The sequence below is a fragment of the Rhamphochromis longiceps genome, linkage group LG5 (assembly GCF_057381845.1).
Source record: "Rhamphochromis longiceps isolate RC_006_pf linkage group LG5, R_longiceps_female_GT1.1, whole genome shotgun sequence".
Classification (NCBI taxonomy): domain Eukaryota; kingdom Metazoa; phylum Chordata; class Actinopteri; order Cichliformes; family Cichlidae; genus Rhamphochromis; species Rhamphochromis longiceps.
Window position 1 is genome coordinate 7,082,178 of NC_140561.1, and position 27,259 is coordinate 7,109,436.

The 27,259-nt window shown below is 41.0% G+C and overlaps 1 protein-coding gene across 1 annotated transcript; it reads left to right on the top strand.

Annotated features, from left to right (window-relative positions):
* Window positions 1-1,287: 1,287 nt before the first annotated feature.
* On the top strand, window positions 1,288-25,902 carry nucks1a (nuclear casein kinase and cyclin-dependent kinase substrate 1a). The gene is made up of 8 exons (XM_085405574.1): window positions 1,288-1,597; window positions 12,539-12,588; window positions 14,434-14,518; window positions 15,677-15,723; window positions 15,821-15,970; window positions 19,888-20,037; window positions 21,307-21,456; window positions 23,241-25,902. The coding sequence occupies exons 1-8, from the start codon at window positions 1,581-1,583 to the stop codon at window positions 23,492-23,494; spliced, it is 903 nt and encodes a 300-aa protein (XP_085261700.1). The 5' UTR covers window positions 1,288-1,580; the 3' UTR covers window positions 23,495-25,902.
* The last annotated feature ends 1,357 nt before the right edge of the window (window positions 25,903-27,259 follow it).

Consider the following 27,259-nt stretch of genomic DNA (forward strand, 5'->3'; position numbering starts at 1 on the left):
TTGGACCACTAAGCAACAGGCAAGATACCTTTAAAGTCTCTGGTTCAGGAGCAGCTTGATGTTACGAATGCTTCCTGAAGATGTCTGTGTACGGTGGATCTCAGTCCACTCCTTGTGATGTTCCCCCAACTTTTTGAATATATTTTTCTTGTCAGAGCTCTCAAGGCTCCGGTCATCTGTCTTGTTTTTGTATCACACGTTTCCCTTCCAGACAACTTTCCATTAATGTACTTGGATACAGCACATTGTGAACAGCAATGCTTTTCAGCAAAGATCCGTAAAATAACCGATTGTATTCTGGACAACTTGGTCAAGGCATCAGTCTTCCCCATGACTGTGGTTGTATGTACATAACTAGACCGAGAGATACACACTATTTTAACTTTTTGAACAGTAATTTAGTCAAATCAAATGAAATATTCTAATAGTTTGAGGTAATTTCAATTTTGTTTGTTGTTGTTGTTTTGGGGGGGGGGGGGGGGGGTGTTAACTGGTGAGGCTAAGCAAGAATAGAATAACATTACTTTTGGTTTTTGAATAGCAGGAAAAAAAAATATTTCTAATCATAATTTTAACCAAAATGGAGCAGTCAGCAACAAGTATAAACCCAGGTCAGAAACACGGCTATTAAACGTAGCCTGAACAGCCCAGTCCAGTCACAAGAACCTAAAAGAAAGGCTTATCAGGGCTCAGTCTGCATTATAAAAGTGGATTTTATTTAGTAGTTTGGAGAAGAAATCTGTTTTCACATCCAGGAGGCTACTAGACTCTCACAGCAGTCTGAGAATGAAACATATGCACAGCAGTATAAATTCTTTTACTGAGACAGGGATAACATGTTAACTGACATGTGGGCTAAAAATGTATAAATGCAACCGCTACCTGCGCTTCATGCTGCAGCGGTCTGCCAGGTGAAACAGAGGAGAGAAAGGCTTGTCTTAGTAACAGCCACATCAAAGAGATTAGTGAAATACGATATATGTTCATATGAACATACATGCACATTATAACCTATTGATGCAACGTTGCTTTATGGTCTTGTGGGACCCACACTGAATTGAATGTATGTATCCAACCTGAGGGCCTCTTTTTGTTTTCTTAACAGTGTCATTTCAACCGAGCCTGTTAACGGAGGCGGGGAACTATATGCTAAAAATGCTCTGATGAGCAGCTAAAATGTCCAAGAAGAAGAAAAGTCGTCGTTTAAATCAGCCAATGGCAGCAGCGGAGCACCGCGCTGCGCCTCTCATGGTTCATTGGGGGGCGGGCCTTGCCGGGGAGGCCCCACCCCTCAAGGCCGCGTAGTTTGGTTGAGCACAGGCTGCAGTTTCAGTTTGTTTTATTCACCATTTTGAAGGTAGCTGGAGGTAAAAAAAAAAAATATATAAGAATTTTTGCGTTAGGAGGACTACTGGCTGCCGTACTTTTATTTTCACGCGCTAGCTCGGACGGTGGAGTTGTGCGTCAACCTCACTCCCCTCGGTGTTTTGCAGAGCGGGAATCTATATTCCTTCCCCCCCCCCTGTGCTTTTTCTTCTCCCCCTTTCTCACATCCTTAACCTCCACAGTATTCCTGCAAAATGTCAAGACCAGTGAGGTAGGTGTGCTAAATATGTCTTCTGCTCTCTCCGAGTTAATAACGACCCCGTGCTGGCGCCTGGCGTAGCCGATAACGTGCACGTCTCCACCATGTTGTGTTTTATGAGCTGGGAATTTGTTTATTTCATGAAAAAATAATGGGAATGTGTGCATGCGTGTGTGTATGTGCGCTTCTCTTCTCGCGTGTGCACCCTCATTTTTTCTAATATGGATCCCAGCGCTGTGGACTGTTCGCCATGTCTTGTGTGGAGATACGCGCAGCCCGCCGCCGTGTCGTGTCTATCATGCTTTTAAACGGATCCATGATGTGCATTGTTGGCTGCTATGTAGGCCAAGCGGAAAATTAGTCGGTGTGATTTAACCAGCTACGTTTTACGGCTTACTTAAGCCAGGCCAGATAACGTTTTCCCCATTTTGTTTGAGAATGAGAATATGGCTACCCATTCATCCAGGGTAGGCTCCAGAAACGCCAATACACCCCCACACGAAAAAAAAAAAATCTCCGGAGGAGGTGGTGGTCGGCCTCGGGATTTGATCTTGTTACCGCGCAGACTGTGCGTGTCGTGTTGTAGTCGCCATTACATCGCATTTCGGGGGGGGGGTTCGTACTTTGAGAACATTTTTAAAAATGGTGTCAGCCAACGAAAATGTCGTTGTTGTTGGGGGAGGAGGAAAAAAGAGCACTGAGAGCGGGTCTACATTTACAGAGCTGGCAGTAAATTAACACTGCTGGCTGATGTCAGAGGAAGGCGGAGAACTACAAGAAGTCACCACACCCCCTCCAACCCCCATCCCCATTGCAAGATCCCCGCTGTGATTATAACGCACGAGGTGCATTCAGACCTTTTATTCAGATTAAAATGCCTTTTTACTGTAAATCACATTAATGCTAATCTAATGTAAATTCAGTTCTCGAAATTTTGTGGCGACAACATGGAATCTTTTACTGGGTCATTCTCGCAGAGACAATTGGGTGAATATTTAGGGACTGTATGAAAATTACTCCTTATTTAAAAAAAAAAAAGCTGTGAAGTTAAAAGAAATCCGACATTAACTAATGTTCTTCTTAATCTTATATTCGGGTTGAGAAAACAGGGTTTCTGCCTTTCAGAGTTTATAAGCTTTTAAAGGCATTGCATTAAAATAAATTGTAAAAATAAGGGCTTAGTTGGATTTAAAATGTCTTGAGGTATTTTTTTTGTTGCGTTCAAGACACGCCTAGACTAAGAACGTAACAATGTTAAAATATGCTTTGTAGGATTTTAATATTTACTTTTTCTTTTTTTACATGCTAAACACAAAGTCTGTACGTGAGCCCTCAACAGGTATAAAACAAAACTAAACATGTCGATTAAGACAGGTGAAGTCAATGAACTTTGGACAAAATAACACTGCCTTACTCTTTTTGTCAACACTCAGAGCACAGCAATCACATTTGAATAAACTTTATTGGAATTGTTACTTAACAAAGCTTGAACATGTGCGCCATCCAAATGTTGCATGCCATATAGTCATTGTCTGGCAGTAAGTGATGGATTGCAGGGCTGCCTCATATAACTGAATCAGAATCAGAAAGGGGTTTATTGCCAAATGTTGAGCAGGTTTACAACATTAGGAAATTGCTGCGGTGCTTCAGTGCAAACATACTGTCATAAATTGCGATTAAATAGACATGAAAAAATAAAAGTAGGAATAAGAATTAAAAAGTGCTACGTAGAAAGATATGTGCATGAGATATACATGAGATATACATGAGATATATACATGAGATAAGAATTAAGAGTGCTGCACTGTGAAAGATTTGGGACAATGTGCGCCAACATAAAACCTGAAAAGGATGAAAGACTAGTGCTCTCAAAACGATTAAAAAAAGCAAAACTCAAAAATGTTTAAGCATTGAGTTATAATTTTAAAGTCACGAGGACGACCAGTAGAACAGGACAAAATGTCTTTAGGAACATAAATACTTTCATGCTGAAAAAAAGCAAAACAAATAATTAGCATGCGTTACGTAGAAAGGGCATTTGATACCTTGGGCAAGCTCTGCTGGGAATAGCATATTTTTTCTGTTTGTTTGTTTTTTTTTCTACACATAAAATAAAAAAAATAAATAAAATCAACTCGATTAGACACTTCCACAGATCCATTGATGAAGTCATTGCAGTTAAGATTTTTGCATTTTGTTCTTTATTGAGGTTGCCAGAAAGTCAATACTAAAAATGACTGTTGGACTAGATACTCATTTACAAAAGTGTTGTCCCTCAACCGAGACAGCTTCACACAGCACTGTTGCAGATACTCAGGCACACAGCCCCTCCCCTCACTAGCAGCTAAACACATGAACAATAGTTGACATTTAAAAAAACTTTGAGGAATTTTGTAAAGCTCCATTTTCACCAACATTGACGCATTACAGAGTTATAATAAATGCTAACCTGCCACTGTACCTTTTAATGTTAGCTATTAGCCGCCATCCAATAGCTACATTAGCTGCCTGTTAAATCCTCATTAACGTGGTGGCTAGCGACAGTGGCTAATAGGGCTGCCACGATTACGTCGACTAGTCACGATTACGTCGACTATCAAAATCGTCGACGACTGATTTAATAGTCGACGCATCGTTTGAAGCTTTGTAAGATCCCAAAAGACGCAGGAATAAGTAGTAGGATTTAAGAGTGTAATAACGGACTGAAACAGAAGATGGCAGCACTGCATGTACAAGGATGCCAGCTGCCGTTAAACCCCGAAGAAGAAGCAGCTGTGTCCCAGAATTCATAGCGCGGCCCAGCTCAGTTTCCAACGATGGCGGCAGCTAGTTAGTTCTAATGTTACTCTTATTATTCTTTCTGGGTCACAAAAAAAAAACGTTTAACATATTTTCAGGCGAGAATGTAGCTGTGTAAACCTCAAATATCTGCTCAGTTTATCAAGACACCACATATTTTCAAAAGCGCTCCGACGTTTTCGGAGACGTCTGTTACCCACTAGCTCGATAGCTAGCTGGGGGCTAGGCTCACTAGAGCTGTGAGAACACCGGACTCCCAGCAAATCGTTTTCAAACCCACCGCCGTCTTTCGCTACTCAGGTTAAACATGATACATAAGTCACTTAGATAACTTAAAAATGTTATTGTTTGGCTTTTTTCAGTGTTTTATTTGTTCCTGAGTAAATCGGTTTGGCTGAGATTAAAGTTATAGTTTTTACACAGCTGAATAAACGTCAAGCAGACAGCTGATTATCAGAAGTGTGAGATGCTCGAGAATATACTCCAGTGTCCTGTTATATTTTAGATAGCAAGGAGTTTATTAAACTTCACCGAAACAATCTGCAAATTTCATTAAAATTTAACAAACTATCATCTTGTCTTTATTTTTAGTTAGCACCTTAAACACTTACAGCTGTAAGCTAATGATAGTCATATAAGAGCAGATGCTGCTGGTGCAATAAGCTGTACGTTTTACGTCCAATGGATGATGATCTGATTAGTCGACTAATCGCAAAAATAATCGGTGACTAGTCGACTATCAAAATAATCGTTTGTGGCAGCCCTAGTGGCTAATAGTAAAATAATACATTAATATGGGAGCTATGCTGCAGGCGCTGTCAGTTCTGCCCATCTGTAACATTCATAGACAGTGTTACTTTAACATAATGCAATTATTTGTGCCTATAGTGTGTTACATTACATTACATTACAGTCTGCCAGAAATGATAGCAGCCTACTTTACCAACTCTGTTTGAATAGAAATGAAATTAGAAGCCATGTCAGCAGAAGCACAGCTATACCTCAGACACCTTAAAAATATTCTTTTTGTTGCGTAGCACCACCCAAAAAAAATCTTGAACACATTCTTTACAGGTATGTTGCTTGTGTTACTCATGCTATTGTTTTTAATGCTCAAATCTCCTGATCAATAATTTACTAGTAGTTTAAACTAGTAGTAACAAGGAATAATTGCATGAGACTATAACATTCCTTGATAATCAAATGTTTTAAATATTAGTGAGAAGCGTGGTACCTTGCGCTGTGTCTACAACTGCAGTATATGGTGATGCATTGCTTTGGTAGCGAGGCTTTATCAGTTAACTCTAATATAGCCAACTTCATGTATCTTTTTTTTGGAGGGGAGGCAAGAGCTCCACCTAGACCTCGGCAGCATAGCTTTACATTTTCACGACCTACTGGGCTACAGAATTTAACCATAGAAAATGGTTCGATTGGAAATACACTACACTTTGACCTACGCCGTAACCTGAACTGGAATATCATTAAAATGGTGTTTTTACAAGAAAAAAAAAAAGATGCAATTGTACACTTGTGTGTTCAACCCAGCTGTGACGACAATGGCACAATGTGCCAGATTCTAAAAATTAAGAGGCGCACAGCAAGTCAGATGGCCACAAAAGCAGTGGTGCATGCTACATGATGTGACGTCAGAAGTCGTCCCGGGCCACCCACGGTGGGTCACGTGGCGAGAATAAAAACACCATAAGAAAACGAAAGCTGTCAGTAAAGTCAGGAGAGCTATTCTGTGTAATTAAGAGCTGTTTACAACTGTTAATTTGGTTGTTTAATAAACAAAATCTAACGTTGTGCATAACATTGCGCACACAGTGTCAGATTAATTTGGAAATATTGCTAATGTCAGCATTGCTAGCACCAGCAGCCAGGGTTGTCAGCCTGTGTACAGGGTGTTTGACTGTTATTATTATCGTGATTTGTCCCCCCCGAGCCTGATTCTACTGGAGGTTTCTTCCTGTTACAAGGGAGTTTTTCTTTCTTACTATCACCAAGTGCTTGCTTACAGGAGTAGTCTATTTTAGGGTCTTTACCTTTACGATATAAAACACTTCAAGATGAATGTTGTTGTCATTTGGCGTTATATGAATTGAATTAAATATGCCAATTCAGTCAGATCAAATGACCAGTTCTGTAGCAGCTTTGTCAAATTACTTAGCCTAATAAACTGTGTGGTTATCTATATCTTAACACTGCTTGTTTATGAGCACATTATTTTATCACTGAAATTATAATGGGTTCTGTTGTAGATTAGTGGAGGTAGCAATTATTCTTTGTCTACCATCTGTGCTTGTATGCTAACATGAGATTGAGTCTGATATTCATTATACTTATGCCACATTATGCTACACTGGAGCTCAGTTTGCCTTAATTCTTGTATGAACTGCTAGCTGCACTCCTTTTTTTATTTTTTTATTTTTTTTAATGCAGCTGGTAGTTTTACTCATAGGCAGTATAAAAGCTGCATTCTTTTAAATGGCCACCGGGGGAGATACAGTTGCTGCAAAAAGACTGCCAACCCTTTATAGTCAGCATGTGTTGATCTTTTTGATGTTACATCACGTTGCGTGCACCACTGTATTTGAGGTGCTTCAGTCAGTCGTGCCCCGCTTCATTTTTGTAACCTGGCGTATTGTACCACGACCGTCACAGCTGGATTGAAGACAGTACGATTGTGTTAGTGTTCATCATGTTAATGATGGTCCAGTACAGAAGCTCAGTGATACAGGTGACTGTGTGATGATGACGTGGCAGCGAGCTAAGTGACCAATGCACAGGGTATACTGGTGCCCTGTCTGTTTGAAAACGGCTTTCTGATTTGACTTCTATAAGTAGTTTCCTGTTAAGTTTGTGGTCTGTTACTATTTTCAGGCTGTGTTGAATAAAATATCAAGCCCGCTTTGTAATACTTAGTCATACCGTGTTTCAGGGTAATACTGTGTATCAACGGTATACTCATTAGTTAGAAACTTCTGATTGACAAGGCACTGGCCAATTATCATTCACATCTGGTTTCAAAACACCAAGATGGCATTGTTAAAATCTTCAGAGAGTTCAAAACAAGATTTCTAATATCAGTTGGTGACATTGTTTTGCTGTATCCATATTTTGTACCGTTTTAGGTTTCACCAAAGTAACATTACCGGTTTAATAAAAGGCAAAATCCCACTGCTGATCTTATTCAGGACAGACCTGCTGTTTTGCTCTGGGAAAGTTGCCGTAGTCAACTCCGTCCGTTTCAGGTCCCAAAGTCAAACGAACACTACGGTATCACTGAGAGTTAAAAACTGTCTAATTTCTTTCATCTGTAATAAAATGATCAGCGTTGCTGCTTTACCAGGTGTAACAATTAAGTTTAACATCCAGGCATCCATGAAAACAGAATTTATTAAATTCAGTTAGAAGTTAGCGGGAAGTTAGCTCGCTAGCTTCCACCTAAACATGATATAGCATGTTCTGACTGAGTGATTTCTGAAACAAATTAAAACGTACAGCTCTGCTGTCACTTCAAACATAAATGAAGACAGAAAACTAAACAGCAGTGACATTTGTAGGGTTACTGAAGTTGGGCTAGCTGCAGAGGTGGGACCAAGTCATTGTTTTGCAAGTCTCAAGTAAGTCTCAAGTCTTTATCCTCAAGTCACAAGTCAAGTCTCAAGTAATGTCAGGCAAGTCAGAGTCGAGTTTCAAGTCACTGGTGTAAAAGTCCGAGTAAAGTCACAAGTCTGAAATTTTGAATTTCAAGTCCTTTCGAGTCTTTAAAAAAAAAAAAACGAAAAAAGAATGTTGCAGTTATATGCTAAATGTAAATATTAGACCATGTAATTTTTAAATCTGTGTTTTTCTCAACACATGACAAAATAGTGAACTTAGAAAATATACACAAATTGTGAAATTGCACCTCTTTAAAATGCAGCTCAATTAAACCTAGCTCCAAGAATAATTTTCACCGACAGTTCTGAGATAAGCTGCATGTTATTCTTGGATGCGGTTGTAGGACCGGCTTTAAAATCGCATGACAAAAATATCATACACATTAAAAAAAACTGTATCACCAACGTAGCCTGGACAACATTTGCTAGTTAGATGAAGTCAGCTATCTCATCTTAGCATATTTATATGCATATTTATAATCATACGGTTCTTGGAGTGAGTGCACACACTCATGAAGTTTAGTAACTTCAGGTCACTGCAACAAGTCCAGGTACAGTTTACCGACGAATGGGTGCAGGACCTTGAAATGCACCGTGTAGAACGAAAGACCATCGTACATATCATAAGTTTACCAGTCTCACAAATCGTCTTCATAAATACACATTCGTTAACCGTTTATTAATAGGACCTTTGAGCTCAATGGTAATTAATTAGCAGTGGAAATAATTTCTGGTAGCATCACAGAAATGTAGCAGTGACAATAATATTGTATGCTGTAATCGTACTGGGCAATTAGTGATACAAAAAACTGTTTTATCCTGTGAATAAAAGTATATGTTTTTGTCAATGTACCATAATAACAGAAGCGAAACGCAATATTGTGTCAGGACAATTCACTATTTATGCACAATAAACAAAGGAGCATAGCGCGACAATTTCTGTTCAGCGCCAGACTTGCTTGTAACCTATATCACCAATTATGTTATGAAAATGACGTATTAACTACTAAAAAACACTGACCTTCGTGTAAATGCTTGGAGCAGACTAACCTGTGAGCTGGAGTGTTCTGGGACGTTATATTTGATCTTTGAATGGCTGCAATCCAGACCATCCGTCGCGTCTTTGTTACTTTGGAAACATGGCTCGAACAATTTCTCTTCAACGACGTAATCCGATAACAACCGATCTCTTTACCCGTCGGCTTCCCGTGGCTGTCATGCGACCGGCTATTGCAGTTAATAATACAACGGCTTCTTGACATTTTTGTGTTTCTTTTTATCGCTGTGTGACTGATTTCAATTGAAAGCCTGCGTGGGCTAGTACCTCTTGCCACGAGTTCCCAGAATCCTTTGCGGTTCTACCCGTGAATGACGTCACATTTTCAATCTCTATATAATATGCATGTTAAATTTTATATTTGGGGTAAAATATCAAGTCTTTTCAAGTAAACCGGTTCAAGTCCAATTCAAGTCCCAAGTCATTGGTGTAAAAGTCCAAGTCAAGTCACAAGTCTTAGAACATTTTTTCAAGTCAAGTCTAAAGTCATAAAATTAATGACTCGAGTCTGACTCGAGTCCAAGTCATGTGACTCGAGTCCACACCTCTGGCTAGCTGGTATATAATGATGTGCTACGTGATTGCTAGCGACACAGCAATGTTAGCATAATATAAACACAGTGAAGCTGGAGGATGAACGCTAACTTTTTTCCACTCGATAAAAGTTAAGTGAGGGTTTCTGGTGGTTAGGGACAAATGCAATTGCATGGCAGGATGCTATAAACGGATCAAACTTCAGTCAGGAGAACAACTGAAATAATCCATCCACAATACGAGGTTAGTCATTAATATACTGCAACAACATGGGAATAGAGCAGCTGCCAGAGAATTCAACATTAATGAATCAATGATAGGGAAGTGGAGGGAGCGCAGGTTTCCTCATATTCCAAAATTGCTTCGTCTCTTTGCTTTTACTGTTGCTCGGCATAATTAGCAGATGATGTTGTTTGCAGCCGCTGCAATGCTTTTGACCAAAACAGGCACAGCTTGATGACCCCATCAACATGCGCTATCGCGGTAGAGCGGTATAGTCAAAATCTCTACCGTTGGCCAGATTTATATCGTTTCTACCGTATACCGTTTATACTGCCCCCTAGGGCTGGGCTATATCATACCATTCAGGGTAATACCGGTGTAATTTTGGGCAACAATAGGAAAATAAAATATTGCGATAGAATATGGGTAAAACGCGCATGCGCAGTGCCTATGTTTACATACGCACATGGCGGCGACGTAGAATGAGAAGAGCGAAAGCGGATTGTTAAATGAAACGGATGAACCAGAATTGGTTTGTAAAAATGCTGCAACTTCAGTGGTGTGGAACTGGTTTAGCTTTCGTCCGTCAGATACACAACAAAGCACTGTTTTTGGTAGAGCTTGCTAGCGGGCCGTCGTTATTACCATGTTGTTTGGAAAATACGGCACACTTAAAATCAACCCTTTGATTTTTCTGAAAATTGACAGAGCCCCTTATAATCCCGTGTGCCTTATGTATGAATTCTGGTTGTGTTTACTGACCTCGAAACAATTTTCTGTGGTACACGGCGCTCGAAAATCTGTCAAATGTTTTAGTACGACTTTGCTAAGCTACGAACCCGCACCGCTTGATGGATTGTCGGAGCATTACGGCTATCGTAGGCAGGCGCCTCGCGGAGTGATACGTACTGTGCTTCAACATAATATTACCGTATTGTGTGTGTATAACCTCTTTTTAAGTTTTGTGGATATTATACATGTTTATGCTGAGGATATGTCAGCCAGTTTCCACTGGAAATGCCTTTTGGTTAAACTGTCAGCAAGGAATTTGCACTGTTACGTTTTTATATAACTTTAATGCACATAAAAAACAGATGCTTGTTTAAGTGAAAATACATTGATGGTTTTTTTGCACTAATAAAGTTGTGGAGTTGTAAAGTATTTTGTCTAGTGTCAGTTATATCGTCAGTTATATCGTTATCGCAAATTTTCAAATGTATATCGTGATAAATATTTTTGGTCATATCGCCCTGCTCTACTGCCCACCCCTAATTCAGGGGTAAATTTTTTCCCAATGATTTTAACCTGAACTGTCTGTTTGTCTTGGTCAGTGCTGCTCTTCAGTTTTCCAAAGGGCGTGTTACCTGAAGTGCAGTCAAATACTGTCACTGAGACTTCCCCCATACACTTGGCCCAATTAGCCTTTGTAACTGTAGAAGGTAGACCAGTGTCCAGTTCAGGGCCCCCTGGCTGGAAGGCGTTTTATGTCTCGTACCAAATAATACGATCGAGACATTCATACACAGCCAGCACGTTGCCACTTGCACCACCTGAACTGCTGGACATTACATATGATAGCTTTGTTGCACTCTAGTCTACACTGTCTAATATCGGGTTATGGCAGTTAGGGCTGCCACGATTAGTCGACTAGTCACGATTATGTCGACTATTAAAATCGTCGACGACTAATTTAATAGTCGACGCATCGTTTGAAGCTTTGTAAGATCACAAAGGACGCAGGAATGAGTACCGGTAGTAGGATTTAAGAGTGTAATAACGGACTGAAACAGAAGATGGCAGCACTGCATGTACAAGGATGCCAGCTGCCGTTAAACCCCGAAGAAGAAGAAGCTGTGTCCCAGAATTCATAGCGCAGCTGTCAACAATGGCGGCAGCTAGTTAGTTTTAACTTTACTCTTATTATTCTTTCTGGGTCACAAAATAAACGTTTAACATATTTTCAGGCTTGAATGTAGCTGTGTAAACCTCAAATATCTGCTCAGTTTATCAAGACACCACGTATTTTCAAAAGCGCTCCGACGTTTTCGGAGACGTCTGTTACCCACTAGCTCGTTAGCTAGGCGGGGGCAAGGCTAACTAGAGCCGTGAGAACACCGGACTCCCGGCAAATCGTTTTCAAACCCACCGCCGTCTTTCGCTAGTCAGGTTAAACATATATATAAGTCACTTAGATAACTTAAAAATGTTATTGTTTGGCTTTCTTTAGTATTTTATTTGTTCCTGAGTAAATCGGTTTGGCTGAGATTAAAGTTATAGTTTTTGCACAGCTAAAACTGTCAAGCAGACAGCTGATTATCAGAAGTGTGAGACGCTGGAGAATATACTCCGGTGTCCTGTTATATTTTAGAAAGCAAGGAGTTTATTAAACTTCACCGAAACAATCTGCAAATTTCATTAAAAATTAATAAACTACCATCTTGTCTTTATTTTTAGTTAGCACAAACACTTCAAGCTGTAAGCTAATGATAGTTATATAAGACCAGATGCTGCTGGTGCAATAAGCTGTACGCTGTACGTCCAATGGATGATGATCTGATTAGTCGACTAATCGCAAAAATAATCGGTGACTAGTCGACTATCAAAATAATCGTTTGTGGCAGCCCTAATGGCAGTAACTTAATGTAATCTAATGCAGTGTGTTCTTCTTCACAGGAACAGGAAGGTGGTGAACTACTCACAATTCAACGAGTCTGATGACGCAGGTAAGTGAGGCTTCAGATGTGTTTCATTACAAATGGAGTGACACAAGGGCAATGTACAGATTAGTCTCTGCTATAGATATTTAGCATCAGTGCACAGTAATGACACAATTTTAAGGTAAAAAGTATGAGGTAAAAAAAAAAAAAAACCTGTCCTGTGAGGCGATACTGTGTTTTGGTACATTTATATGCGCACAGTTTCTCTTTACTTTGTGTAGGGTAATTTCCAATAAACCAAGTTCAAAAAAAGGGAGTCTATGGCTGACGCGTGTTCCTGGTTTCCAAGAGAAATGCTTCCAGTTGCATTATGGTTTGAAGACTGTTTTATTTATTACAAACTGAGGATGTAACAATGAATCTCCTTCCAAAAAAAAAAGGCATGAAAATTCCAAAAAATAGCAGTTATCCAATACTAGCTGTGTACACGGTCAGAAAACCGTGAGACTCCTAACCTCTCTGTCCATGCTCCTCCCCTTCCCTCTCACACAGGGTTTCATGCTACTACTGCACTTATGTAATGAATCTATGAATAATAAAACAAACATGAACTCAATCGTAAATAAAATATAAAGCAGACGTCTGGCGCTTACACTTTGTGTCGACCAGTAAATAAATACCTCTGCAGAACAAATGTTTGACAAATCTGTTCCAGTTTTGTGTCTGAAAGTAAACAGAATTTTAGCTGAGATATCAGATTTTAAATCCCCAAATATCAACGTTGGTTTTTAAAATGCTTCATCAGTTGGAATCTAAAAGATATTCAGTCTCCTGAGAAAATCATGGTCCAAGTTTCCAAGTTGAGGCAAAGTGTAACTTCAGGTGCTGGTTTGGCTCATGGGGCGAGAAGGTGGCTGGGTACGGCTGCCTTCCTGACCAATCGTTACTGCGATATCCAGCCAAAGCAACAAGGATGAACAAAGTTCATTTGCCCATTTTTGTCCATCCTATAAGTACAAAACTAATGGTCTTCTGTTAGTTTTAAGTATAAGCAAGCTAGCAATAACTGAGCCTAACAGCTGGTTTTATTCTGGTAGTGTTTTTCTTTTAATACAAAGAAGCAGTTTGTTGCTGCAACATTTTTGCCTCTTCTGGATTATGGAGATATTCTATATATGAATGCTTCTGCTCAGTGTCTCTGGATGGTTGATACTGTGTCTCATGCTTCTCTGAGGTTCAGCACGAACCGTAAATTTCAGACTCACCACCGTGAGTTATACCCTCTGGTATGATGGCCTGCTTTGGCCAGTCAGTCTCATTTATACGGTTTTATATATTAGGCAATACTCGGATTGCTGCCTTCCTATATACGTTCCCTGGTTGCAGTGAAACATGCTGGTCATTATTCTCTTCGTCCGCATGGTTACTTGTTGCTTTCTGTTCCATTTGCCTGAACTGAACTTGGCAAAAGAGCTTTAGTCCATTTAGCAACTCTCTGTTTGGAACGAGCTGCAGAACAACGAAAAAAATAACAGAATTCATTTATTAAGTGATTTTAAATCAGAACTAAGAATCTTTGAGGCCAGTTCCATAACATGCAACTGTTTCAATTAGATTGCTCGTCATTTTAATTGAATTTTATTTTATTTATTAACCCCCCCCAGAATATTTTACATTTATTTGTGTGTGTGTGTGTTGTTGCCTTTGTTTAATTGTGTAATTTGTGTAAAATCTCAGTGGGATCTTCCTGGTTAAATAAAATAAAAAAAATGAAGTCATTGAGAGTAATTTAGGGTGGTGACTTTAGCATTTAACTCAAAGCACTGTGATGTCTTAACTGGTATCTTGTAGAGCTGCTAGCATGATATTGAGTTGTGTGTCTTAAAGGTTAAAAGTGCGCTTTCTCCTTAGATGAGGAGTATGGTGACGACAAGCCGAAGAAGGTGCGACCAGCCCCTCGTGAGCACAAGCGCTCAAAGAACTCGCAAGATGACAGGTGAGCCCTAAGTGGAGATTTGGTAGGATTGTTGTGTCTGGTTACAGTTTCTAATGCAGCGTCAGACACTGTGATCAATTTTACACTTTATCACTTGGATGTAGGGCTGGGCCATATTATACCGTTCACGGTAATACCGGTATAATGTTAGGCAACGATAGGAAAATGAAATATCGCGATAGAATGGGAGTAAAACGCGCATGCGCAGTTCCTTTGTTTTCAAATAAATTGTTGATTTAATATATGTTTGAAAAGGAGAGATCCAGGTGACAGTTATCAGTTTTTCATACAGGGCTGGAAGAAGGGAGGACAAAGTACATCACATGTTGTGTGTATCATGTAGTTGACACATAGGAAAAATCAGGATATCAGAATATGCATATTTTTGTTAGTGAAAGATCTCAGTGGCAGGATATTAACTGTGCCAGAGACAAACACTGGCACCGTTTATGAATTTGTTTAATAGTTCTTGGATATCAAAGCAAGTGCCAGTTATAGTGCTGATTGCTCAGTCTCTTACTGCTGCTGCCACCTGTGGCCCAGCCCACCACAGGTGGCCTTTATTCTCTCTATCATGTGTGATTATCGCGCTGTTTAATCGGCATGTTGGTGTGTTATTTGGCAGATAAAATCACAGTTATGTGAATAAATTAGTCAAGTCTGAGAGACTGAATAGAGGAGAAAATGGTTGTTTTGTATTTTTACATTTTTTACTCAGTAATGCAACAGTAGGCAAAATGAAACATGCTTCCCACTGAATGAATAATGTTGAATCAGTGAGAGTAACACTGGCTGGAGCTCATCATGACATCTTTCAGACCAGTCCTCAGCACATTACGTCCATATTATTTCATCCATGCCAGTCCATTGCAGTCTGTCTTGTTGAAGAGTTAAATGGTAAATGGCCTGTATTTATATAGCGCTTTTCTAGTCCCTAAGGACCCCAAAGCGCTTTACATATCCAGTCATCCACCCATTCACGCACACATTCACACACTGGTGATGGTAAGCTACATTGTAGCCACAGCCACCCTGGGGCGCACTGACAGAGGCGAGGCTGCCGGACACTGGCGCCACCAGGCCCTCTGACCATTCCTGGCTGCCTTTCCTCGACTTACTGAAGACACTGTTTTGTTTATTTCTTGTTCTGCTCCCCAGTGAGGACTCTGATGACAAGCTCTCCAAACCCAAAAATGATTCAGCAGGTAAGTCAGTCTGAGCTACATGAAAAAGGTTGACTCTCTCTGAAAACAGCTGGAGTTTGATTAACGCTCACTGACTTCCTCTGTGTCGATACTAAAGATGACTTTGGCAGCGATGATGAAGACAATGACTTTGGAGAGGAGGATGAAGATGGAGGAAGTGACTATGAAGAAAAAAGAGGGAAAAAGGGAAAGAAAGCCAAGGTGGAGAAGCCCAGCAAGCGGGGGCCGAAGAGAAAACGGGCTGCAGGTAACGCAAGTTTGTTTGAAGGCTACTTCTAATTCTCTGCTACAACTCTGGCAGCATGAAACACTGAAGACGTATGCAGCTTTTAATGTTGATCAGCTTTGTTTGTTGTATATGGAATTTTACTTTGGACAGTGTTATCCACACACACGGTCAGATTGACTAAGAGGGGCAAATGATGATGCGCTCGCAATCTCAGGAATGCGGTGATGGAGAATGGGAAGATCTGGGAATGCTCTCAGGGCTTCAACTGGCATTATGCTAATTTATAAACAAAAGAATGCAACAAATCAAATAATGACCAGCAAACCTTTGCAAGAGTGGTCGGAAAACAAGCAATCAATCATATCAAAAAATCATACGGTAAATGTGTAGGTTTTCCTCATTTTCTGCATAAAATTCAGATCACTTAATGACAGCTGAGGAAGAAACAACGTTCTGATGTGAATGTGTTTGTGGTCTAACTGATCCAACAAGCTCTGATCCAGACTGTGGCATCGAGGTAGGTCTGGATCAGAGTTTAGGTGGAGATATTGAGGTGTTATTTATCTGTTAAATGCCAGGTCTCTCTTGGAAATGAGACTTTTACCTGGATAAATAAAGGACTAATAAAAAAAAGTTTGAGTGATCGAGCACATGATTTACTCTGAGTAAAAAAGGTTCAACCTCTGAGAGCGGCACATGTGTTTAACATTTCCACAAAGTGTTTTCTTGAGAAAACAAAACCACTCAAGGAATAAGTCATAGTTTTGAGATTGATATTAGTCATGGACTGTTTACTGGTCGCCTGGTAACTGGTCTAAAGGAAAAACTAACCAAGAGCCTCATTCTTGGTAAAAAGCTCTACCTTTATGTAGAGCTGGGCGATATGAGATTTTTTCATATCACGATATGTTTTTTTCATTTCAGGCGATAACGATATCTATCACGATATAAGCCAAATAACTATATTTGTAAGATTTAAATCTGCCGTTGCTCACAAGTAAAATGTGAAATAATCAGCAGCTTGTTTTTATTTAAATATTTATTTCCCATAATAAATTCAACAGGGTAGATGTACTTAAGGAACATGAGACTTTTTCAGATAAATAAAGGCAAATATTGCAAACTACACAAAAGGCAGCCGCTAAAGCGTTTAAGTTTTAAAATAGAACAAACGAAACAGACTAAATTGTCAATTCCACTTAGAAACAAAATATTAATTCTAAAAATAAATCTTAGTTTGTTTTACAGAAGAACAGACAAAACTGACTAACTTTTGTCAATATCAAATAAACTGAGAACTAAAAGGAAATTCTCAATCTCTCCTTGTTGTATAGCTGAGCTTTTCAAACAGTTTTAACAGTTACTTTAGTCTGACAAAAGCCGAATGACGAATTAGCGCTTCCAGTCAGAGACTGAGGCTACGTCCACACGTACACGGGTATTTTTGAAAACGGAGATTTTCCGTTTTCGTTTTAAAAAAATAATCCCGTCCACACATAAAGGCAGAAATGAAGGAAAACGCTGCTATGAACATGCCAAAGCAGCAGGTGGCGCTAGATTCCTAACCGTGCAGAAATGTTGGCCAATCAGAAGTCTAGAAGCCTCGGTGGGAAAAAGTAAACAAAGCTGGGGCATAGAAGCAGAACCGAGTCGTATGTGTGGAGGGACAGTAACTGTGTGTATATGTAAGCATTTAAACACTGCAGAGAGTAGAATTAACAGTATTGTAGAAATTCATTTCACCGAAACAATAACGTGGCGCACAGTGTGACGCATGCACCAGTTTATTGTATTTCCAGACTTGCTTTCGGCACAATTTACAGTGCACGCTACTCTGTTTTTTGTCAGACTTGAAATAGCCGAAATACCTTCACACTACGGACCTTCTTTGGCTCTTCCGTTCGACAATCTCTCGGCATTGGAACCATCATCTGTTTTCTCTTCGGTCACGCTCGGTTGATTTTTCTAGTCGGCACACTCATTTCCTCCATTACCCGCTGGCTGCTTCCCAAACAAACACACGTGCGGCTTGGCACTTGTGCTGTACGTAACAAGTCACGCGACGTGACGCTGCGGCTGTGATTGGTTCGGCTCTGCGCTACTGAATTTGGATTGGCTGACCTTTTTTTTTTTTTTTTTTTTTTAAAGAGGACAAGAGCGGCGAGGTCTATCGCGATAGCTTAATTTCTCTATCGAGTAAAAGTTATATCGCGATACATATCGTTATCGTTCTATCGCCCAGCTCTACCTTTATGTTTAGTTTTTTAAACTCTCAGAAACAGGCTGTAGTCTGAGCTTCAGATGTGGCGCTATACATTTTAGCCGCATCAAAGAAACAAAGGAGTTGGCAGCTAAAATGTCAAAACTGTCTAAAGTTTGATCGGTTGTGCTCTGTCTGTATTCTTAGATGTGACCAAACGAGGCGGATGTCAGTTTATCAGCTTTGTTCTGTGTAGCCATGGCGGTGTGTTATAGCTTCAGGAGACTCCACAATGTTATCCTTGTGGTTTTATCTTAAACGATAAAGAGATCATTGACATCGATCGCTTGACATTACACATCCAGCTGGAGGATATCTCACTCAGCCCACCACAGCTCGAGAGCACTGGATGTGCTCTCCTGGACATTTATTCCTCCCACACTTTCAACTGATTGAAGCGTTTGCTGTCCTACAACGGTCCCCGACACTGTGATTTATTATTACTGTGAATGGAAGCTACGGTGGACGAGGCTGATCAGTCACTGTCATCTGCTGAGCTGCGATTATAAATACTGACAACATATCGGTATTTGTAATTAATATATTAATTAATTAATTGATGGTCCGGACAATATCCTGTTCGTATCTGCTGCCCACTTTTTAGTTATAGCGGAGCAACTTTATGCTGCTGATTTAATAAATCAGCCTTTATATTTCTGCCTCATCAACAAACAAGTGAGTAGTTACACACAGAGAGCTCTGTGTGTGTGCGTGTGCAGTGGAGCCAGCAATGTGGGCCTTCAGATGTCCTACATGGCATAAATGGCTTACCTGCAATGCTCCACTGTGACTTTTCATTACACATCAGGGTTGTACATGTTGTGTTTGTGTTGTATTGCTTTGCTGCTAAGCTGTTTAGGCAGTATCCCCTCACGTATGTTCATTAGTTACAGTATGGATGTGAACCGTGCGCTCATGCTGGTAGCCTGCGTTTGTGGTATTCATACTGGAAGTGACTCCTCAACAGCAGCAGTAATAAGTTTTCTGTGTTTGGGGCACTCTGTATACATCATGGAGGGTGGATGGCACCGCCTAAAGGCCACAATATACCTGCTGTAATGGTCGTTTCACTCACCGCAGCAACCACAGGAAGCCTCTGCAGTAATTACCTGGACAATAGGTGTCGCCAATCAGACAGTCAATACCAAAGCTAAGACTTTGGAGAGGGGGCACAAACGCTGAAGTTTTCAAACTGTTCCAAGCGGTCTCTGAGCTCCTGAGCTGGAATATCATTAAAATGGCGGGAATAGCCGGCATGATTATGCACTCGTGTCCTCAACCCGGCGGCGGCGGCCACAGCGCAATGAGCCCAATTGCAAGAATCTGAGCACGCGACAAGTCGAGCACAATGGCACTGTTAATGGGTGCATGCTAACCACCAGCCTGCACTGGCATGGCTGCAGCTGTTTTGGTTTTTGCTGATCTCGCAGAGGAATGATGGGATGGGACAGTAGAACTGTCCTTTTTTTGTTTTTTACGACCAGTTGATGTGGAGGATTTGTTGTGGAATTAGTGGAAAGATCTACGTCTGAATAGAAATAAAGTTGCATGATACCGGAGATCAAATAAAAGCACTATACAGAGCAGCATTAAGGCACTGTTTCCGTTTGTCTTGTTTGTTTTACCCATCATCCTCTGAGTCGTTGTGTAACTGTCTGTGTGTGTTCTTGTGTAGATGACAGCGATGACGACAGGGAAGTGAGTCGAAAGCGTACAGTGCGTCAGGCGGCCTCAAAGGCCGTGTCCAAACAGAGAGAGATCCTGCTGGGAGATGGAGGCAGCGAGGATGAGGAACATGAAGATCAAGAGGAGCCCTACATGGACCGTATGTAGAACACAGCACACTTTGATACAGCAGCTCATGTCTTCACTAAAAACAATGTACCTGTATCTTCATTTGCTAGGACACAGGCAACAGTGAGCTGTTTTTGTAGTATGAATTTTTATCACAGCTTAAATGGTATTTTAACTAGTAATTGTTTTCAGACTTTAGGTCTGGTTTTTAGTTTGATCTATAGCCTCCATTCTTCGTGGCAATAGTACTCATACTGTGAGCATGCATGCACCTTTTCTGGCCTCTTTAAACCATAGATAAACCATCGTGTTAGTGATGCTTTTGTTTGAAGCCTGGAACGATTTGGTTCTTTTGAAACTGTACAGGAAGCCATGCAGTTCAAAAGCTTGACAAAAACAAGACACCATTCATCTAGCTGTTCATCCAGCACATAAGCCACTGTACATACCTCACTCTATCCAGGTATTCACACTGGAAATAGCCGGGTGTTTACTTTAATTCACTGTGTTCTCCACAACATATACACATGATGGGAAAATGGAGGCATTAGAAAACACCCAGATACAATATTTGGTCCCTTTCTGCTAACATAAACAGTGCATTTGATTATAACTCCTGTGTCCTGGAGGTTAATGTTCAACAGCGTGTTTATCTCCACAATTTACAAACTGAACTTCAAGTTGTTTTCACTCACCAGAGTTTGTCAGCTAAGCTAAGCTCAGTAAGCTTTTTTTCTCATAACTTAATTGGTTCTATTACTAGTTTTAGTAGTCTTTAGTCTTGTGTTTTTGCTCCCTGTATGTTTCTAGTAGAACGATAAAGCAGGTTGAGTTTGGGGGCAGAGCTACATTGGGATCGACAAGTCTTTAGATCATGAACATGCAGACCTACCCCTCAGTTTCAAAATGCCTGGTTTGCTTCTTGGTGGGACGCTGCTAATCAATAGGTGACGCTGAGGTCACTACTCCCATCTTTTATGTATAGTCTGTGGTATCACTTGTCTGTGATATCAGTAGACTCCCAAGACTTGCAAATTGGATGTGACCCAGAGAGCCACAACAGTCAAACTGGAAATGGAATCATCCTCTAAAGCCGCAGTGCTATCATGGTATTAACTGGAACTGGAAATGGATGAAGACATTAAAGTACCTCAGTGTTTGAAATGGTTTTTGTTTTAAACTGAAGCTGGGGAGGCTTTAATATTCCAGGCATGCTGTGTATGTATGTAAACAGTGACTCTTGTTCAGTTGGATACCCTCTGTGCTCGCTCTCTGAGATTCTTCTGTGTCCTGTTTGCAGCTGACGAGTCTGGCAGCGATGAGGACTTCATGGTGGAGGATGACGATGACAGCGACTACGGTCACTCCAAGAAGAGAGGCAAGAAGGTGATTCGACGGCGACGGACAGACAAGGAGAAGAAAAGCCCCAAGCCACGGCTAAAGGCCACAGGTGAGGCAGCCAATCAGAATACAGGTGCAGGAAGATGGGTCCCAGTATGCCTGTGACGTGGCTTCCTTGCTCACCGTAACTTCATTGTGCAGTCACAGGAGGTCACTGCAGTATTCTCCTGAACGATAGGTGCCGCCATTCAGACAGTACAACCACAAAAATGCTGATGTAGGAAGAGAAGTAGTCAAAACCGGAAACAACGACTTTCCAAGTGTTTTTTTTTTCCCCCACAAAGTTTTCAAACAGCTGCAACATTTCCCTCTGTATATCTGTGTATCTCTGAGCACACAAAACCTTCAGTTTTTACACCCAAGTTGTTTATTTTAGAAACTGTCAGAATATTAAATGAATATGTTAAGTAAGTTGACATGCTGGCTGTGAATCCTGTTCAAAAGTTACAATCTTAAATGCTTATACGAGGCTGGGTTGCAGGCAGAGAAGCCCAAGCCTTCCCCTCAGTCATGTCCAGCTTATCTGGGGAAACACGGAGGCATCCCCGGGCCAGCCAAGCAATATAATCCTTTCATTGAGTCCTGGGTGAGGTGTTCTAGGCATGTCCCATTAGGATTTGACCCAGGGGGTGACCATCTCCAAGTAGCAGTGCTATTTTGAACCCCTCTTGAATGACTCAACTCAGAACCCTATCGGTGAGAGAGAGGACAGTCACCCTTCTAAGAAACCTAATTTCCACTGTTTGTGTCTTATTTTTTGCCTTCAAAATAATGAACGATAATAAGCTGCAGCTCCATCTGGTGGCAGATGGCTACGTAACATTTAGGACACGGCGATTTGTAGCATTTTCAATGGAAATGTTAACAAATAGATTAAATAACGAGTGCGTCGAGTACTAGTGACAATAGCGGCGATCAGTCGACTAGTCATTACCCTGCCCTCCCTTCTCTCACCCCAACCGGTCGCAGCAGATTGCCCCGCCCCTCCCTGAGTCTGGTTCTGCCGGAGGTTTCTTCCTGTTAAAAGGGAGTTTTTCCTTCCCACTGTCGCCAAAGTGCTTGCTCATAGGGAGTCATATGATTGCTAAGTTTTTCTCTGTATGTATTATTGTAGGGTTTACAATATAAAGTGCCTTGAGGCGACTGTTGTTGTGATTTGGCGCTGTATAAATAAAATTGAATTGAATAGTCGTGCACATCGTGTTTTGTGTGCTCTAAAACGAGAGCTGAACAAAATTTTCCTGACAAATGCAGGAGAAAAAAAAACACACTCCGTTCCTCATACTGTCAGAAAAACTTTCCTGTCAGGATCAAGTTTGTGCAACCCGGCACATTCAGAATAATCCACCTTGATGAAACTACAGCACATCACCACTTTACTGCTCACTCAGTGAGCATCACATCCCTCTGTGTTTATCTGAATCTTTGTCTTGTGAAAGGGAAAAAGTGCTCATTTCTTCCAAAAGTACAAATATGAATGTGGATAATGACATTAAGTCATAAATAAAAGTAAGTCACTGCTTGCTGACAGAAATACTGCAGCAGGCTATTACAGGACTACACATATGCAATGTACATTAACAAGTACTTGTTAAGGTTGATGGTGCAAAAATGTGTCACTGAGTGGATCCTGATCAGAAATGGAAACAGAAAATATGAATTGGTTTGCCTTTGCTTTGCACCTTTGCTTCAGGTGTGTGCCAGTGCAGAGCAGTGGGTACCGACCAGTGTTAAATATATTCCTCATTGTGAGTCAGAGTTACATGGCAGCCCGCCTGTGTGCATTTACCTGTGCGATTAATCACTGACTGATTTGTGTCCTTCTCTCTGAAGTGACCCCCAGCCCAATGAAAGGAAAGGGGAAGGGGCGCCCCAGCACCAAGGCGATGGAGAAGAGCTCACCCAAAGAGGAAGAAGAGGAGGAGGACCCAGAGAGTCCCCTGGAGGAGGAAGAGGAGGAGCCCGAGAAGAAGGAGAGTTCCCCAGCTCCCAAGAAGACAAAGGAGGCCGCAGGAGGAGAAGAGGAAGAGGAGGACGAGGAGGAGGAGGATGGCTCAGAAGAGGAGGCACCCTCTGGAGAAGACTAGAAGATGGTACCCATTTGAAGCCCATCCTCCACATCTCTCTCTGTCTGTTCTCAGTGGGTTTTTTCTGTTCTTCTTTTTGTTGTTTTGTTTTTTTTCTTTTTGTTTTGCTCTGCGTTTAGACTTTTTGGGTTTTTTTTTTGGTTCTTTTGGTTTGTGCCGGTGGCCTGGCTCAGTGGTTTGGACTTGGTGTGCTTCTTTAACCTCCCCCCTCCTTCTCGCTGCCTCCAGCTTGGACATAGTGCTCCTGTGGCTGTACAGCATATGTAAGGACTTAGCATTTTCTCTTCATCCTTTCTGGATTTTCGTGTGAAAACTGTCAGCGCTAGCAGGCATCCGTCCCGAGTGTGAACACACCCCTTCACTGCTGTGTATCTTTGTTTCCTCCTCGCGGTTATCAGGCATGACTGGCCACACTCTTTACTTTTTTTTTTTTCTTTTTTTTTTACTGATATGTGTCGGTAAGTTGAGCACTGTATTTACAACATGACGTTGAGTGAGCACGTGCAGGCAGCGGTCAAGCCTTCACCCTCTCTGGTTTGCTTTTTTGGCACCAGGTGGTTGTTTTAGACGGTTCTTTGAGTTTGAGCAGCGTCTTTTAAATTCTTTTTAAAGCTAGCTCCGCTTCCTTCAGACACTTTGATCTACATAGTTTGCGGCTGCTGTGTTCGCTACATGTCAGACTGCCACCGTTGCACATTTCAAGAAGACGCGCGTGTGTGTGCCTTTGCATACACGCTTAAATTTTCATTGGGGTACTTTTTGTATTTTTCCTCTAAGCCCATCAGCTGCCTTTGTGAAATGGTTTCTGTTGTTGTACATCAGGCTTTCTAATAACCTCCTTTTAAAAAACTCACGCAATTTCTATTCCCTGCATGGCTACAGCATCTTCTGAACACTCAAGCCCTTGTGCCAGGCATCCTGAAACCGTTTTATTTTAAGAAAGAGGTGTTTTTGTTTTCTTTTCTTTTGTCTTTATGTTTTCTTTTCAGAGTTAAAAAATGAATGTTTTTCTCCTGTTGGTTATTGTTCTAATTCTCTATTCAGATTTTTTTTGTAATGTTTGTTTTTTAAGAAAAAGAAATAAAATGTATCTTGATTTTAAAGAAAAAAATGTCGACCCTATCCAATCTGTTCTTGCCTGATGGTTTGATCAGCCATCCCTTCTTTGACTTATTCTGTCCTTTTCATCCCCCTCCCACCCCCAAACACATCAGCTTTAGCGAGGTCCATGTTTCCTGGAGGCTTTTTTTTTTTTTTTTTTTTGCCCACATTACTGTTTCCACAAGTGGACACCTTTTTGACTCCAGATTTCCACAGTCCTGCGACTCGGGAGTAGATTAAAAGCGGGCAGCTCGGTATATATCCGGCATTTGTTTCTCTGTCAATGCCTTAATTTTCATTGAGTTTCGGTCGTGGCTCTGATTATATCGTCACTGGAGGCCCGAGAATGTAATCTGTCCTCAAGTTTTAGGTCTTTGCTACAAACGGCAAATTAGGCTTAAAACGAGTCAACAATCTGTACGATCAGCAATCCAAAGCCATAAAACGATCTCAAAACTAGTGACTCGGAGATCAGGTGCAGTACTTGTGAGATTAAACGTTTTTTGTTGTTTCTTTTTTTTTTTTTTGCAACAAATAGTGTTTGATGTCAAAGCGAAAAAACAAAGAAAAAAAGCAAAACAAAAAAAAACAAAAAAAAAACAAGTGTATTGCGGTCTTGGGAGTGTGTTTTCACATCAAGTCTGAGGCTGCAGTAAACGTCAGTCCTGGATGTGTACAGGACCCACTCGAACCTAGTCCCTGGTTCAGAAGCACATTCGATTGTTTTCCGACTGTCCTCGTTCGCAGGTTAAAGTGTTCTTTCTACGTTCAGGTCCTGAATTGGCACCCATCTGTAGCTACTGTCATTTTCTGATTGGAACAAAAAAACAAACCTCTGTTTATATCAACCTAACGCTGTTAGCGGTAGGGTCAGATAGCGGCTCGTAGTTCACAGCACTGAGGGCTTGAATGACGTTCCTATCATCTTCCCGCAGGAGCCACATGGCATAAGGCTATGAATTTCTCCTCACTCATTCATTCTACAACTTCTGTTCTCTTTCTGATGTCTTTTTTTTTGTTTGTTTTTCTTTCAATCTACCTTCAGTTGTACTGGCAATGTAAATGTAAGCCAAGTTGTGATTCCTACAGGAGACCAAGTGGAGAAGATTTTGTCAGTAGTATGGAAAAGGAACACTGAACTCTTGAATCTTTTTGCATGTTGTGGAAAAGTGCGAAGCGGTGATGATGATGATGGTGGTAATGGCAATATTGTGGTCTTACAAAAAAAAAAGTATTAACAACGATGTTGATAATGTTTTTGGTTTCCCAGCTTCTAATAAAGGCAACCTACTTTTTATACAGATTAACTACTTGTTTTGTGCCGTTGAGCTCTGTGTGGGTGGTGACTGGAGGGATGAGCAAGAAGGGTTTGATGGGTAATAAACTGCAGTGCTCCCTGACTACCACTCGGGGGCGGCGTGTTCAACAGCACCACTATGTTTTCAGATGTTTAGATGGGCTTAGTGACAGTGCTGCTGAGGCACTCCTAACCCAGAGGGGGTAGGAAGAACATTTGATGTGTGTGTGTGTGTGTGTGTGTGTGTGTGCATATATTCCCTCAATTTTACACTAAATGTGGGACCTTTCTATCTAAATAGATTTTACACAAAACACAGTACAGTTTATTTTTTTAGCTGGTCCACAATAAATTATAATTGCCCCAGCCACAAACCATCAGTCTAATGCCACCTGAGCTCTTTAGAGCTTTACACAACAAAAACTTTAGTAAGGCCTCGAAAGCCAATAAAACAGGATATAATAAAAGTGAACACTGATAATATAAAGTGAAAGGTCAGAGGCTGACTAAAACTACAGCGATTGGAAATAAGGATTAAAATTAAGTGCAGAGGTAGTTTGGTGTAAATCAGGGGTCCCCAATCCCAGTCCACAAGGGCCGGTGTCCCTGCAGGTTTTAGGTCTCACCCTGGGTCAACACACCTGAATCACATGATTAGTTCATTACCAGGCCTCTGGAGCACTTCAAGACATGTTGAGAAGGTAATTTATCCATTTAAATCAGCTGTGATAGATCAAGGACACATCTAAAACCTGCAGGGACACCGGCCCTCGTGAACTGGGATTGGGGACCCCTGGTGTAAGTGTTGCACCTTGTTGCAATCAGTGTTATAGTTGAGAAAAACTGAACCATATCTAGATGTGGTAAAATGTTTAGTAACTGAAATACAAACCAAAATGGAAGTAATGTTGTGTACTCAAGAGTACACTTCAAAAAATGGGGAAAAAAGGAACACTTTTTAATCAGTGTGGCATAAAGTCATTAAACGTTTTGTGATATTGATCTGGTCAGTGAAGTAGCTGAGGGGTGTTAATGAGATTAACAGATGGTGCACAAGAGAGGCAGCAATGAGACAACCCACAAAACAGGAATGGGTTTAAAGGTGGAGGCCAAGAAACATTTTTTCTCATCTTTTCTGGCTGTTGTCTAGTTTTCCAGTCGGCAAGGGTCAGTGTCACTACTGGCAGCATGAGGCGGTATCTGAACCCTGCAGAGGTCGCGCACGTCCAACTCCTCCAGGATGGCACATCAATACACGCCATTGGCAGAAGGTTTGCTGTGTCTCACTGTGCATTCTCAAGGAGATTCCAGGAGACAGATAGTCATTCTAAAAGAGCTGGACGGGGCCGGAGAGCGTCCTTAACCCA